Source organism: Perca fluviatilis, chromosome 16, assembly GCF_010015445.1.
Source record: "Perca fluviatilis chromosome 16, GENO_Pfluv_1.0, whole genome shotgun sequence".
Classification (NCBI taxonomy): domain Eukaryota; kingdom Metazoa; phylum Chordata; class Actinopteri; order Perciformes; family Percidae; genus Perca; species Perca fluviatilis.
This window is the reverse complement of record NC_053127.1, coordinates 12,858,776-12,874,279: the sequence shown is the minus strand read 5'-3', so window position 1 is coordinate 12,874,279 and position 15,504 is coordinate 12,858,776. Positions and strand designations below refer to the sequence as shown.

At 39.8% G+C, this 15,504-nt stretch overlaps 2 protein-coding genes across 3 annotated transcripts in view; one reads left to right on the top strand and one right to left on the bottom strand.

Annotated features, from left to right (window-relative positions):
• Positions 1-240: 240 nt before the first annotated feature.
• On the bottom strand, positions 241-9,033 carry sar1b (secretion associated, Ras related GTPase 1B). Of its 2 annotated transcripts, XM_039776767.1 has the most exons (8): positions 8,856-9,033; positions 8,291-8,348; positions 5,564-5,639; positions 4,058-4,177; positions 3,700-3,765; positions 3,255-3,358; positions 2,701-2,832; positions 241-1,929 (listed from the first exon to the last, which is right to left on the bottom strand). In XM_039776767.1, the coding sequence occupies exons 3-8, from the start codon at positions 5,619-5,621 to the stop codon at positions 1,813-1,815; spliced, it is 597 nt and encodes a 198-aa protein (XP_039632701.1). In that variant the 5' UTR covers positions 5,622-5,639; positions 8,291-8,348; positions 8,856-9,033; the 3' UTR covers positions 241-1,812. The 2 variants fall into 2 exon arrangements, with proteins under 2 accessions (XP_039632701.1, XP_039632700.1); XM_039776766.1 differs by lacking the exon at positions 8,291-8,348 and having other exon boundaries at positions 8,856-9,032.
• A 782-nt stretch (positions 9,034-9,815) lies between these two features.
• sec24a (SEC24 homolog A, COPII coat complex component) overlaps positions 9,816-15,504 on the top strand; it is a 33,729-nt gene continuing 28,040 nt past the window's right edge. Inside the window, 2 exon segments of the mRNA XM_039776769.1 lie at positions 9,816-10,204; positions 14,345-14,935. Of these exon segments, the coding sequence (XP_039632703.1) occupies positions 10,144-10,204; positions 14,345-14,935 (652 nt within the window). The 5' untranslated portion in view covers positions 9,816-10,143.

Sequence of the window (15,504 nt, the reverse complement as noted above, 5' to 3'; positions counted from 1 at the left end):
ATAAGTCACAATAGTCATTTTTTTACTGCATAGAGTATTTTTAATACTTAATTACTTTTAAAATGACATTTTCCTGATAATTCTGTATGTTTATTTTGAATCTTGTAGTATTTTGATACTGTTGTATTGGTACTTTTACTTAAGAAAAAGGAACTGAATACTTTTTCCACAGCTAATGTAACCAATGAAGTGACAACAAAAAAAGTCTAATTCAGTCAGTAAATCAGTCTACATTGTGGATCAATGTTAAAGCCTGTTATTCATTGAAAACATTTATTACATTTTCATGATGCAAACAAAAATAGCATTCCCGCCCTTGTTGGAACAGCTCATCACGTAGTCATGAGGGAATGAAAGAGACACAAAGGGACAGGGACAAAAAAAGTGTGTATTACGTGCAATTCAATTGTTTCCGTTAAAATAAAAAAACATGACAATCAGCTCTCATTGTAAATTTTGGCATATTTTCCCCTCCTGTTGTACTCTCTGGAATAATGGTTATTAAAAGTCAAAATAACAAGGCATGCATAATAGTTTCTGGTAATGCACATAGAACAAAGGATACCACTTATAAATGCAAAATCCATGTACGATGTTCATGTACATTTCATATATTTATGGTCCCTTTCTTAGAGGCTTCTTAGGCCTATCTACCTATTCCCACTGTGGGACTGTGCCCTCTGTTATCTACCCTTGGTTGCTAGATTCACCCTGTACAAAGGTCTGTGCCAGAAAATATATCTCTAGGATGGACTTCTTACATTGACAATTTCTAGATGTTTAAACCATCTGTTTATTCCTCCCTTTATCTATTACTGTTATTATCAAGCTATCACCAATTTTCATTTAAATAGTTTTCTTCGCATCAACTGACCATTGCGCTATCTAAACGATTTTATCAAACCTTGCCAGGGTTATAGCCCGTATTTTCTATTAAAATTCTTCTCCCATCTGCTATACTACCACCCATGCTTCTCTTTTAAAAAAAAGGGAGCCCAAGCTTACTTGGATCCATTCAATGCCACTATGCCCACAAGATAAAAGTCTGGGACTAGTGTAAAGTATTTAACTTACAAGTAACCCTAAAGAAATGGATGTAATTTCTGATACGCTAAGATAAATGCACTGGTCCATTTTAATAAATGGGTGAAACAGCCACCCGTCTATAAGTCTATAGTAAGGGCTGTATATGTGGCCACAGTTTGTAAAAAAAACAAAAGAAAAAAGAAAAAACGACAAACCAAAACGTGTTGATTAAATACAATGTTGAATGAATGTCTTTACTGTTAAAAAAAAAAAAAAGTGTACTGCAATGTATACAACTATGTTGCTCTCTTTCATTCCTCCAAATAAGTTGAAGAGGGGGAAGAGGCATCAGGGATTGTTGATATACCAATGGAATCATGTACAGATTTACAGTTATAATGCATCTATCATCACACTCAACAGATGGCAGGAAGGGAGGGAGAGAGGGCAGCAAACGACAGACACAACATAGAAAAGATTTATCCGTTTGAATTTGCTGTGGAACCAATGCTATATTACTCTCGTAGAAAAAGACAGAGATGGAAACGAGTGTGTGCGCGCGCGTACAGGTATGAATTCTGTAAGTGCGGAACCAAATGTTCGACCAATATAAGTCTATTGGGATCAAGTTGTACTGGTTTCTCTGAAGGTGGAGGCAGACTTGTTTAACCAAACATGGGGCTGAGTATGATGGTACTGGTGGCAACGGTGGGCGTCTTGAGTGGTTGGGTTTAGCGCCCCCCTGATGGTGGTGGTGGTGGTGGTGTGTTACAGGGCTTGACTGCTTTAGTCGATATACTGGGAGAGCCAGCGGAAGCCCTCACCGTAGCCCTGCCTCTTCAACACACTGCACATGAACACTTCCAGTGGTCTTGTGTTCAGCTCCTTAATGGCAATGGTGCCCTGAGAGAAAAGCAGGAAAAAGTCACACAGTATATATCTACTTTTTTAAATTAGCAAATGTATGCAGTCACTTACATGATTCTGTTTTAAATAAAGGCAGCAGCAGTATTTTATTTCACTGCGACTGCAGGGACTTGAGGCTGCTTTGACACCATACCTGATTAACTTTTTTAATGTCAGTGTATTGGGTTGGGGACTTATCTTACCGTAGTCCAACACTGGATCTTTATTAGGGTTGGGTACCAAAACTTGTGGCCAATATGGCACCGGTTCCTTAACGGCCGTTATCTATCGGACCGAATGACAACGCAGATTACGGCGCCACTTACATGCCTGCACTGCTCTCTGGGGCTCCGACATGGACGTTAGAGGCAACAGAAGCATCACTGCACGTCACGCTAGGTAACACTACAGCAGGTAACTTGCCTAAGCCTACCTTTAGCTGTGTCAGCATGTTTAAGCCAGCTACTAGCTAAACAGTGAAGTGTGGCTGTATTTCACTCAAAGGGATTCCAACACCAACAGTCTGCAGCTAGAAGTAGGCTAGCTGCACCATGGCCCATGCTGTAGTCAGAGTTGGCCTTAGCAATAAACAAGCCATTTTGTGAGCTTTGTTTTTTAAAGTATTGGTTCAGACACCGACACCATTTCAAGTATCGTTTTAGTACCGGTATTGGGAAAAAAACAATTCAAGTCAACAATTCTTATAATCGGATGCCCAAAGAAGGGTAGAATGTACTGTCCCGACAGATAAGTGCTGTGTCCACATACCTTGCCTGTCGTCTGTCCGTACAATCCAAAGAGTTCTCTCAGCTTCTCTTCGCTGATGGCCTCTGGTCTGTCGATCTTGTTGCCCAGGATCAGGATAGGCACGTTTCCGATAGTCTCGTCCGTCATTAATGCCTAGAAGGGTAGACTACGTATTACCATGTGGCTTTCATATTTATCCTTAAAAAGGTGATATAGAAAAAAAAAAAAAAAAAAAAAAAAAATCTACCCTCATATACTGCTAGGTTACACATCAAACTGTGATGTTTTGATGTTTGACTGTGATGAGCGGTGCCTCCTTATTCATCTTACAAAAATGCCATTGAACATTGCTTTGTATTTCATGAGCTATTGTGAGAGCAGAAACATGTACCTTTACCTTCTCTGCAATGGATTTCTCTTTGCACAACTAATAAACATTGGTGGTGACTACTATGCTGGTGCCTTAAACACCAGAAAAGTACTGGACCAATTTTGACAGTTTAGCTGTGTTCTGAATGCTGTCAAAAACACTGCTCTACAGTGTGACGGTGACCTAGCATGTAGCAGGTACTTACATCAAGTTCTGCTTTTGATTCAGCCAATCTGGTGACATCTGCACAATCCACAAGGAAGACAATGCCATTAATGGCAGGGAGGTAGTTTTTCCACACTCTGCGGGCTGTGTGAAAAACAAACGAGAGTTTTACAGTCCGGTCTGTCCATTTAGGTTAGATACATTTTGCATTCATCTACTTATGTTAGACACGTTTTGCATTCACAATGATATATTACATTGACCTTACATTAGCGAGAATATTGGCAGGAGAGAATTTCCTTTTTTGTGTAGCACAAATTGCATGCAGCCTTTTCCCACATGTGGGTCAGATACTGTGTCTGGAAAACTGCTAATAACTCAATCATTTTATTTCGAGATCGTGGCAGCAGTGAAAAAGAGGCGTTTTACTAAAACACACCGTGATCAACGAAACCTAAAAACATTAGAACAGAACACACACATACCTTGTGCGTGGCCTCCAAGGTCGAAGGTGGTAAAAGTCATGCCAGCAATCGTCAGCTCTTCCGAGGCTGGAGGAAGGAATATTTTGTTTTATCATGAACAAATCTGAAAAGTCCAGCAGCTAAAAAGTCACTGACACACAACCGTTTAGTGGATTGGGATGTGCAACATGAGTAAAATTACCAAAATGTTACATATTCATACTCATTGTATACTTACAGCTCATACCCATTCAACAGTGGTTTGTTTAAAAATAGTAAATATAAAATGTCTGACTTTTTCTTCTCCCATGGATGGCCTTCAACACATAACTGAGCATGTGTGGATGTGCATGTGTGTGTGAGAGCAGCACCAACTCACTTGGATGTAAAGTTGGCACATGCTGTCCCAATCTGTCATCTTTAAGCATGTGCAGTAGCGTCGTTTTGCCAGCATTGTCCAGGCCAAGAAATACTAACTTGCCCGATTTCTTATACAGTCCTGAAACAAAGTCAGAAGCATTTCGGAACAAAATTATTATTATTTTATTTTTTTTACACATGGGCTGCATCATATTATACAATGCTTAGTCTTTGGAAACTTCACAAATAAGAAAACGTCTACACATGTGAACTCAGCTGATGAGTCAAGTGGTATTGGAAGGTCTGTCATGGCTTAAAACTTTGGTTTGTATTAAGATTAAACAAGCTCAGACTTGTTCTCAGGCATGCACTGGATATTGATTTCATACGTATAAATAGTTTCTTTGATGCAACAGTGGCTGTGCTCCCCCTACTAATTTTGCCATACTCCAATCTTTATTTCACATTGACACAAAAAACTGACACCACCCTTGCCTTAGTTAAACTGTGTAAATTGAAAAAAAAAGTAGATTTGTAATTCTATGGAGGAATGGCATTAAGTCATAACCTCACAGTAAAACGACTTTAAATTTAAAATGCACAAGTGCTTTCTGCTTCAAAGGGAAGCCAACAAGATTTTACTCGTATTGTCAGTTCTCTTAGATATACTGTGTATCGACTAACTGAATATAGGAAAAAAAGTACCACTCCTTCCTCAATTTTCCTGAAGAGATTACAAGGCTTAGTGTTTACCACTCTTTGAGTCAGCGACGTGATACCAAGTGGATTTGTTAAATTTCTGACTGAGTCAGCTCTACTAGACGTCACATTACTTACAACAGCACAATGCTACCTGTCTGACAGGAAGAACAGGAATGACTGCTTCACAGGGGCAGCTGTTACACATAAGCTTTTCCACCAGATTTCAGATGGACTCATTGATCCCAAATGCATTTAAAAAAAATATATAAATAAAAATAATCTGGGGTGAAAAATCATGTCACATTTCTAAAAGGCATTTCTTTGTGTGTCTTTCATGTTCACATCAACAACATCACATTAGGGTTGGGCAATCGTTTGTTTTTCAATATCGTCATAATCAGAGATCGCATCTGGCTATGGTAGCATTTGTGAGACGTTTCACTACTTCCGTTGTCTGACAATAGTTCTGCTTCTTCCTATCAACTTCTACCAAAGGGGGGTGGATTTGTAGGAACAAAGCCCACTGTTGTGCACAATCTTTAGGACTAAGGGGTAAGACAGACCAGTAGTTGTAACAATTAAAGATGTTCTTGTAATCACTGAAGACAGATTATACTTTAAATCCTCTCTCATATTACCAACAATTTTTTTTAATTTTTTTTTTTTTTTAAATAGCTTTGTGGTTCACACTATGGCAACGCTATTTTGATTATTGACTTAAAATACTAAAGCAGTCAAAATAGTTTGTAGTAACCTTTTAAAGCTTCTGACACAGAACCCATGTTACTTTGAGTTAGCGTGTCTGATGATCACCTGTACTTACCTAACAACTGTAGTACGCTATTGAAACCTATCGAAATCCAATCCAATATGAATGACATATCCGGAGCTGTTGAATCCTGAAAAACAACAAATGGGGAAAAGGCAGATGGGATATGTTATTTTGGCTGTAAAATCCATCATTATTTCACAACAAGTGAACAAAAACAAAGCAAGATGGTGCCATTAAGCGTCCTGATAAAAGTTGTCTAATGGTGCCTTTTCCCATTACTTTACCATGGATGATTTGTCAACTTTTTGTACGTAGGTTGTTGCTGATGTTATCCACAACAGAATACTGAAGTGCAAAGAGTTGTCACAATAGCTGACATGACACACGCGTACAATCTCTGCTGAAATCTTAATTAAAACTGCAGGCTGTTCACGTTTCCATAATGCTCCAAAGTTCACATGCTCGAAACACTGGACTATAGGGAAAGGTGAAACTTATTGTGTAATATTTTGATTTCAAATCTTAAGAGTAAATATAAATTGGCAAATTCCTGTACATATGGTAAGATTACATTTGATCCTACTGATGAGGATACTGTCTTAATGGTGAAATTGCTACTTACTAAAAAATATCCAGTTTGAGGACAACTTTTTTTCCAGTGACATTGATGGCCTAAGCTACGACTTAATATTCATATTTATTACATGGCTTGAGTCTACAAGGGGAAGTACCTGAAAACAACTAGACACAAGAGTATCAGACAACAGAAGACAGACAGTGAGATCAATAGGAACCAATCAGAACCCCACAACGCGAACCTCATAAAAACGCCATGAATATGCAGGCTGTCTCAACCTATCAGATAGATATTGGCAGCTGGTGATAAGAACAATGACTTGCTATCTACAGCCAATGATTAGCTTGTTCCAGTGGGAGTCTTTGGACAGCAGGACAGGAGATTCACAGCACTGATCACAAACCATCTGACAGCTTTTCAGCAGACAACATGAGTGTTTCGATCGACACAACCCATCTGCAAGGGCCTTGGAAATGAAGCCTCATCTTAGCCTTTCACGATAAGCTAGCCTCATTGTATTTTAATCAAAACAAAATGGATCTGAGATTGGACCTGCTTTAACGGTGTCAAGTCAACAGCTTCCTGACTAACTACACGCAACAGCTTGTTTTTGCTCAACCTTTTATTTACAAGTGTGTTTACTCCCCATAAAACCATTATATTTGCTACATTAGAGACACTGTGCATCGGTTTCCCAACTTCATCTCATTTCCTCGCCTTTTCTCTGCGACCTGACATCAGAACAAGGTAAGCTGGTGCCGAACTCTGGCACTAGTTACGTAACATGCAAACAACTCCAGGGTTAAAGTATAAGGTAGCCAAAGGTCAAGACCACACAAACCCAGCTGAACTACACGTCAGCTGCGGCTACAATATAGTCCCATATGCTCATACGCCTGCTACAACACTGTGGGCTGGTGTTACAGACTGATGCTCCCACATGTGGCATGATGCAGCTGTGAATATGAAACAGTTTGACAGTAACGGACAACAACCACAGGCACAAATGGGCTCACATAAGACAAATGAGTTTAAAACATGTGGCAATGAAAATGTTTGCCTAAAGGAAGCAGCCTTAACCTGTGTCAAGGGAAATGACATTAAAGTGACAGTAATAAAATGTGTAAGAAAAACAATGCTGGCTGCCAAGTTAAGAAAATCAAACATGCACAGGAGGACTTTAGCTAGAAATGCCCCCAGAGCATTTCATCAAGACACATCTGTTGTGAATGAGGTAGATCAGATTAGCTTTTAATCATTATTTCAAGTTAACACTTTCAGCACAGGATTGTATGACTGAATAGTGTACTTGCTCAAAATTCACAACGTTGCACATTTTGACAGTTCACAAAGTAAGATGATCAATGACAGGACATTTTTCCTTGAGAAGATATGGTATCTATCAATTTACATCTACTGTACGATTTCAGGCAGGTGGTGTGAATCAAACATGTCATGAGAAAATTGTGAATCATAATATAGTGAGTGACACTAAATGTGATTTGACTTGGTTGTCACAACCACTGTCAACTTAGCACCGTAGTTAGCAAACATCCAATGTTACCTTAAAGGCTAATGTTGGATGATTGATTAAATTTTATTTATGGATATAGAAGACAAAACAAATCAATACAAGGGACAACATGTAAAGTGTAATGTAAACCCTTATTTCCAACATGGTCTCTGATGTCATAGAAAAAAAACAATAAGCAACAGAAACCAAGGACATTCTATAAATGACAAACAAAACAAAAACAACTTAAAACAAAAATATAAAACAAAAATGAACTTCAAATACTGGTCTTTGTATCTTCCTTTTCTACACAATAGTTATGTCCTAAAAACACTAAAAGCACTAAATTAGATGCAAATAACAAAAACGCAAACGACAAACCGCCCAGGACCTGCCTGTCCGATTCTAATTGGCCATCTTTAGCCCAGAGATGAGCCCAGACCTGACCTTTAAAAACTTTTAAAGGTTTTGATTGCTTGATATTTAGTGGAAGGCTAAAAACTAGCTCCGGGTTACTCAGTTTACTCGCTGCACCTTGCATTATTGCACACTAGCCCTGGTGTAGTGACCATGCTGGGTATGTACCATGGCTATTTGTGAGCCCACGCATTCAGGTGCTGCTAATTATGTTAAACATATGGTTATGTTTCAGCTGTTCCACCCTGAGTTGTACTGGAAACAGGCCCACCTTCTTAACGTTACATTGATGGTTGGTCTCCGACAGGTTCCGCGTTGGCAAAAGAAAACTAAAAAGGGCCCAAATATAAGAATGACAAGTCATATCAAAGTATAACACATAAGTAAATTGTCATTTAACAAAGCTTGGGTGAGGCCAACTAGTAGGTTGGCTAGTAGGTTGGCTAGCAGGAAGCCACTAGCTACGTGTCATATTCTGCAACAGGCGACGTTGCATCGAGTGGTTACTGGCTAGCTACGTGAGCTAAGCAGCAGTTAGCTAGCTAGAATAAATAGCTACTCCGCCGATGTACTAACAACACCGGAGGCTTGTAACGTTAATAGTCCGAGTATTTCCCTTCCAATAATAAGTATGAATATTGAAATAAATATAAGAGCGGGTCAACTTCAGTTTATATCAAGCTCGAAGCTCTTCGATAATAAGAGAGTTAGCTAGCCGACTTGGTGTTAGCAATGCTAAGGTAGCATCGCTAGCAGCCGGGATAATTTGCTAGCGGAGATGCCGAACATAAGATTCATTTCTGATTATTGTTAATAAAATGTATTCAAAAACTTACCCTTTACTTATGTGTAGAATAATTTACCGAGTGTGTTTGCTCTTTTAGTCATGTAAATTGGTCTCCCGGTCAAAAAGAGAGCCTGCGAAATGCCAGGTCTTCCTCTCCTTTTTCGTGTTTTGTTACTGAGCCACGACACTGCAATGGCTGTCCAGCAACTCCCCAAAAACCTGCCCAGCCGCTTCCTGTTTATGTTCCACAATCATCTTTCCGGCAAGGGAACTGAAATAAACCTAGTGCCTGGCATTCTTCTACTTTTATGATTTCCACACACATATTTTTCATACAATATTTGGAAATATGGAAATTGTTAAGAAAATGAAGTTGCAAATGCTATTGGAGTAAGGTACAGTGTAAACATAAGTAGCAGCAGTAAACAAGTGGCTGAAACATGTCAGACTACAATATTGTCAGGTATTGCTATTATTAACTAATAAATTATTGCACCAAGTAATTATTGCATTGGTGTATTTGGTGCATACATTAACATACTAAAAAGGAAATAAACAATATAGCAAAGTACTGCAACAGTCAAGAACATACAGTACATACAGAATAGATATATCATGATAAAAAGTGTGTAAAAAGACTATAACAAAATAAGAAATATGTACATTATAACAGTTTTAGAAAGGGAAAGAAGTAAGGCTGTACGGTTTAGTGCAGTGTGTGCAAAAATATTGATCATTGGATGTTTAAAAGTTCACAGTTATGTAATATGTGCAGTTAAATATCACTTCATATAGGAGGAAATTACTCTGGCGATCGTTAGAATTCTTTATGGAAAGATTACCGATCTCGCTGACATCCAACTAAATGAGAAAATGCTTAAAAAATACGGATTGTACATTCAATATACATATTGCACTCTCTTCTCGTGTTTCCAGTACAGTGGAAAACCCAGAGCACAGGAGGAAATGCCACGTGTACATACTGCGCATGCCCGACGAGTTTTACGCCGATCCTGCTGGGTGATCCCAACTTCCGGTGAAAGAGGAGAAGCGTCTCACACGATTACTCTAACAAGGCCTATCGTTACTCACCCGTAGGTAGTTGAACGGGGTATCGGTTGTAGCCATGGACCTGTGATCGCCAACAAGTCAGCTAATTAACTTTTTAAGAAAGTAGAAGACGTCACCATAGACGCCGCTTTGACTAAACGTCGCCAGAGCCACAGGTTTGAACGTTACCCCGCTACTGCCAGCTAGTTAGCCAGCTAAAGACGCAGCTAACGTTAGCTTTTCGCCAACCAAGCGCCTCTAAATTAAGTCCTGGTGTCTATTTCAAGATGTCAACTGCGGGATTTAACTCTCAGAATGGGACAGGGGCAGGACAGGCATATGCGAACGGTGAGTAACATTCAAATGTAAGTAAAGTTAGTTCAAGGCAAAGTAGCTAACAAGAGCTAACTCGCTAAACGCAAGTAATAAGCTGACACTAGCAGCAGTTCTTGGCTCTTGTCTGTGTGGCTATTTGCTAAGTGTGCTAACTGGCTTGCTTAGGAAATTAAGGTAGCCAAGCAAGGGCGAGCTGTCATGTATAGTTAATGTTACACAGGGACAGCTGCGGTTAATCTGGACCTGTCTTAACGTTAGCTAAATGGTTGCTATCGGTAATGTAACTAGCTATAACGTTACCTGCCTTGGTCAGAACCACAATGAGATGTATTGCCAAAGTAAGGTTAAACTTGCATGGAATTTGCCTTGGTGTGTTTCGGGCATACAATACACATAAAAAAAATGGAATAAACAATACAGCACAGTATTGTAACAGTCAATACTTTAACTATAGAATGGATGAGTGTTAATGTAACCTGTAGTGACTATGGCTGGGTTGAGTCCGAGTCTTTGGTAACTACATTTTACCAGTGCTACTTTTTGATTTGTCGAGTTGGAAAACAAACCGAGAGGTCAACGGGCATCATAACTTTTAAGACAGGTGTCGGGTTGTTCCATCTTCTCCCAGTAAACATAACGGTCATGATATGATCACGCTGTCAACGTAGCACTTGTTCTCCTGTCCAGCTGTTCAGTTAGCCAGAACCTTTCCTGTCATGATAAAATATGTAACGAGCTTTAGCTTGTCTTTTCGCGTCTGTCTCCTTAGAGTTTTTCCTCTACACTTTAACATTCCCATTGGATTTTCCCATCTGCAGGTTTATTAGTTCCCTCACTGAATTGTGCAATACTGATCTTTTTAGCAGGTTAAATAGCTCGGGTGTTTTTGCTATTGACGTTATTGTACATGTGGCAAATTGGGGATGATCCAGATATGTTGCTGCAGATCTTTCTGTAGGCTCATCTAATTACTTACTTCAACTTGAGATTACTCCAACATTTTTTATCAGGTTTCCCTTGAATGGTGAGGAAAAACACTCTGTGACATCTGACAGAAGTCTGATTATGTGCAACCTTCAGAAGCGTTTCTTGTTGATGCATGGAGGAGCTCTCTTGTACTGTTCAGATGAAGCAATTTATTTATTTATTTATTTATTTATTTATTTATTTGTTCACTGCATTCCCCAATAATCATATTCCCATCTCCCTTGAATCAGATGGGTCAATAAAGGATGTTAATCCAGCTCTGTTCTTTGACCTCTAATCAATTTGAAAACAATGTGTTACTGACAATAGGAACAAACCATGAAAACATGTCACTAAAGCTGGATGGGATAAGTTTTCAGAACAATGCTTGTAAATTCATTGTTATCATGAGATCTTTAATGCGAATGAACAATTCAAATGGGAGGAAATATCATTTGTGTCGGTACCAAAATTCTGAAAGCGTGCCGGTACTCATTTTTCCACAGTACCGTAGGTACCGGGGGATGCAATCCTTCCGGACCTGACGGGGACAGTATATACACCTAACGTTAAAAATGTTCTAGACTGCCGCTAAATGCTGAAGAAGAACAAACCGCAAGTGAGTTGATTTCTCTCTGCCGTTGTCTATTACAACCTAACGTGTTTTCTGATAGCCTCTATAACATCAGTTAACTTTAACCTGCCCGGTTCTTTTTGAAAAACAACAACGGCAAAGAGAAACGGACGTAAATACTGTAAACGTGCTTGCTGTCTGGGAGTTCCAGGTGAGCTCATGAAAGACTTACCGTACGCTGGATGTGGGGTGAGGCCAGGCTTCAAAGCAACGGGCTGTGGGGTCCAGAAGACTGATGTGTTTGTTTTTGTAAATCATACTCTCCTTGCCCCCTCAAATCCACACCATAACAGAAAGCTGAAACTAAAAGAAAACACTGAAAGAAGAATGACATGACGCCAAATGTTTAAATAAAGGAATTAATGTTTAAGTATTATATTCCCCCCCTCCCCCCCCTTTATTTATTTATTTATTTATTTTTTTTTATATATATATATATATATATATATATATATATATATATATATATATATATATTAAACACACAGCGTGGTATGGACTTTAGTATCGAGTGTTGTGTACTTTTGTTGGTATCGCTACCGAATACTAGATTTTTGGTCTTGTGACATCCCTAACTACCAGAGGACCTCATGTGATTTAGTAAATACCCCCCCACATCTGTGTTTTGTGCAGCACAGCGAGTATTTTACTTGAATTTACTGAACTTATCCCCCGCATATGATGTCAAGGTTCTGTTAAAACTTTCAATTATAATTGCCAACGCAGTAAATTAAACCCCAAATCACAGAGATGCAGATTCACACAGGACTAATATTATCACACAACCACTCTGTTTGGTGAAATCTGGTAGGTCATTTGTGGTGGAATTTTTTTCCTTGACAAATTACAGACATGGCAGATTTGCACGGGATTGAGATCACAGACAACCTCCGCAGTTATTACAAACTACTAGAGGTCCCCAGGTAATACAAGTCCCATGCAAATAGGGTTATACACCCACTTGGTGTTAATGTGGCCAATTTTTAAATTACCTTCCTTTTTATGTTTAGGTTTTACCTTTCATTGGGTTGATTTGTGATTGGCAGATAGTTCTAATTCCACATCAGGCTTTTTGATTGAACAAGAGCTGTTGCTGACTAGGAACTTCTTACAATTTCCCTTTTCTCGGGAAGGACAAAGATTTGAGGTGGATTATGTTCCTTTCATCTATCTTTGCTCATTGAGAGAGTTTAATCCCTTCTCACTCTGAAATTCATTTAGCTTTGCTTTCACGTATATAGTATAGGGCTAAGTAGATATGGGTGAATCTGTTTGCATAAATGTAATCATTTAAGGTGCAAACCGCTATACATTGGTGCTGCAATTTAAGCTGTTGCCTGTTAGATTGTTATATAGATAACACATTTTTTTATATGAATTCTCACTCTTTCTTTTTCCTACAGACGAGTAGATTAGTATTTGAGATCTGTTTTTTTGCTGTTGGCAACATCTTGCGTCATCTGCTATTTCAAAAAGCGTGAATCCTGTTTTGATATTTGGTATGACACCATGATTCTTGGTATTGATTTGACATTCAGGAAGTTGAGAAACAAATGCCACGTTTTAGCCTAGTATCTGCACAATATACAAGTAAAGAATTGTTAATTGTGCAGAAGTGTCTGTGGTTTACTACTACTAAGGTCAGACTTGGCTTAAAGCCCCACACTCACTGTCACAGTGGACAGATCATGGTGAATTACACTCAGATAAAGGGATTAGACCCTGGGCTGTTACTTCATTGGTCATTTGGTGGATCTAAGTGGTTTTCACTTGGTGTTCTATAAGTACTGTGCCATCTGTTTTTCATTTACCTTTTTAAAACTGTGCTTCAGATTTAAACCCAAAGACTTGCTTGTGACACTTGAATCACAAAAAAAAGCCCTTTTCAGACATGGAATCTGTAACATTGCTGGCTTCGTCTTTCTGGGAAGCTAATGTCTTGGCTTTTGAGCTTTTGAACTGGAGAGCTGCAATCCTAGTTCAGATTTTGGCATCTGGCTCACGAGGGAGTCAAACAGCCCTTTTTCTTCCTGCCACAGTGGCAGCACGGTTGGAGAACAGTTTGAAAGTAAGGGTGTTTTCACACCAGTTTCATCTGACTTTTGGTTTTGTTTTCCCCCTTGGTGGCTGTAGCCAGGTGTGAAAAAGATGCAAAAGAGCATACAAACTGTAGTAGCAGCAGCAGCATCTATCTGGACAATTGAAAAGCAATGTTTCTTTCACAGAAATATGTACTAGTCCAGAACACAAGACTTTCTTCCTTTCTCGCTCATGCCCCAGACACATCTGACCAATAAGCAGATTGAACGTTCTCATGTGGTCTCAATAGGATTTTGAATCTTGAATCCGTATTTAACCTGGAGCTGACCTGTAAAATTGCCGGAACATTTAAGAAATTAAGTGTATGTCTTAAAGGGCTCAAGTGTCATCTTGATGGATGGACTTGTGTTGTTTTGAGTAAAAGAAATATTCAATAACTAAATAAACATAGGCCTGTTGTTTTTGATCTAGGTTCTCTAACATGCCTGTATTTTTCATTCTCTCTTTTGCAGGTCCGTCACAGAATCCAGTTGGCCTGCAGCAGCTGCCAGGGGTCAGCTATGGCATGACTCACCAACCAACCTACAATCCAATGCAGGGCAAAGGTCCCGCACCCCCCGGCACTGGACTCCCCTCTGGGCCATACCAACCTGTTCATCCAGTTAGCTCATACCAGCCTGGCCCACCACTCAGTTCCTACCGAGCTCCTTCAGGCCAGTCACTGTTGAGCAGGCCTCTAATGGGAGGCCCTCCATCCCATACCCCTCCTCAGTCTGCCAGCCCTGGTCCTAGGCTGCCCCATGTACAGGCCACACCTCCCCCTCCTGCTGTGTCTTCTAGTAGCTACTACCCAAACCCCCGGCAGCCGCAGCCCATGGCTCCAGCATGGCACTACAACACAGCTCCCCCACCAATGGGGCAACCCACTTCCATGAGCATACCTCCCCACGGCCCCGTGCCTAACCACGTAAACCCAGCTGCAAGCTCGACACAGTCATCGGCACCTTACAGCCCTGCACCACCAGCCCATGTGTCCCATAGTGTCACCCAGCCCCCAGGCCCAGGGATGCCCCACACCTCTCTACACGGATATACCCAGCCAGGTAGGAACACAAAGGCTCTGCTGAAGTCTAAACTGTACCATCTATATGCACGATACAATTGTCAAATGGAGGATTAGATAATTACAAGGTGAAGTTGGGAGTGAATTGGACTCTAATGCAGGCACTCCTTGGATCACATCAATAAAAAGATGAATCATCCTTTCAAGTTTCAATAAATCAGACCAGTGAACGTTAGCCCTGTAACTTTAATTGCAGGGTCCCCATTACTTAATTACTGTAAGATATCCACCACATTCTCCTTCTAATAACCTCTCTATAGCACCTTTACTCTCTCTTTCCTTTTTTTCGTCATCACCATTTTAATTGACGTGATACAGATATGCATGTCAAGAATGCTGATATGTTGGAGCTGGACCTTGCCCTCTGTTCCTACTTTGAACATGTCTCTGGCTCCCTCCCAGGCACAGGCTCGTTTACTCTGAATTTGTACAAAGTTCAATTCAGAATTTTATTGTTTAAATGTGATTCTTATGTAGCAGCATGACATGGCTTTTAGGACAAATGCAAATTTTACTTTCAATTTCTGGTCCAGGGTGTATTGCTAAAAT

Bases quoted from the DNA above. Each gene is read 5' to 3' on its own strand.
- sar1b (XM_039776767.1), bottom strand. From the start codon at position 5,621: ATGTCATTCATATTGGATTGGATTTCGATAGGTTTCAATAGCGTACTA. The intron at 4,178-5,563 runs GTAAGTACAGGT...ACTTTGTTTCAG, and splicing joins TAGCGTACTACAGTTGTTAG to GACTGTATAAGAAATCGGGC. The intron at 1,930-2,700 runs GTATGTGGACAC...CTTTTCTCTCAG, and splicing joins ACGGACAGACGACAGGCAAG to GGCACCATTGCCATTAAGGA.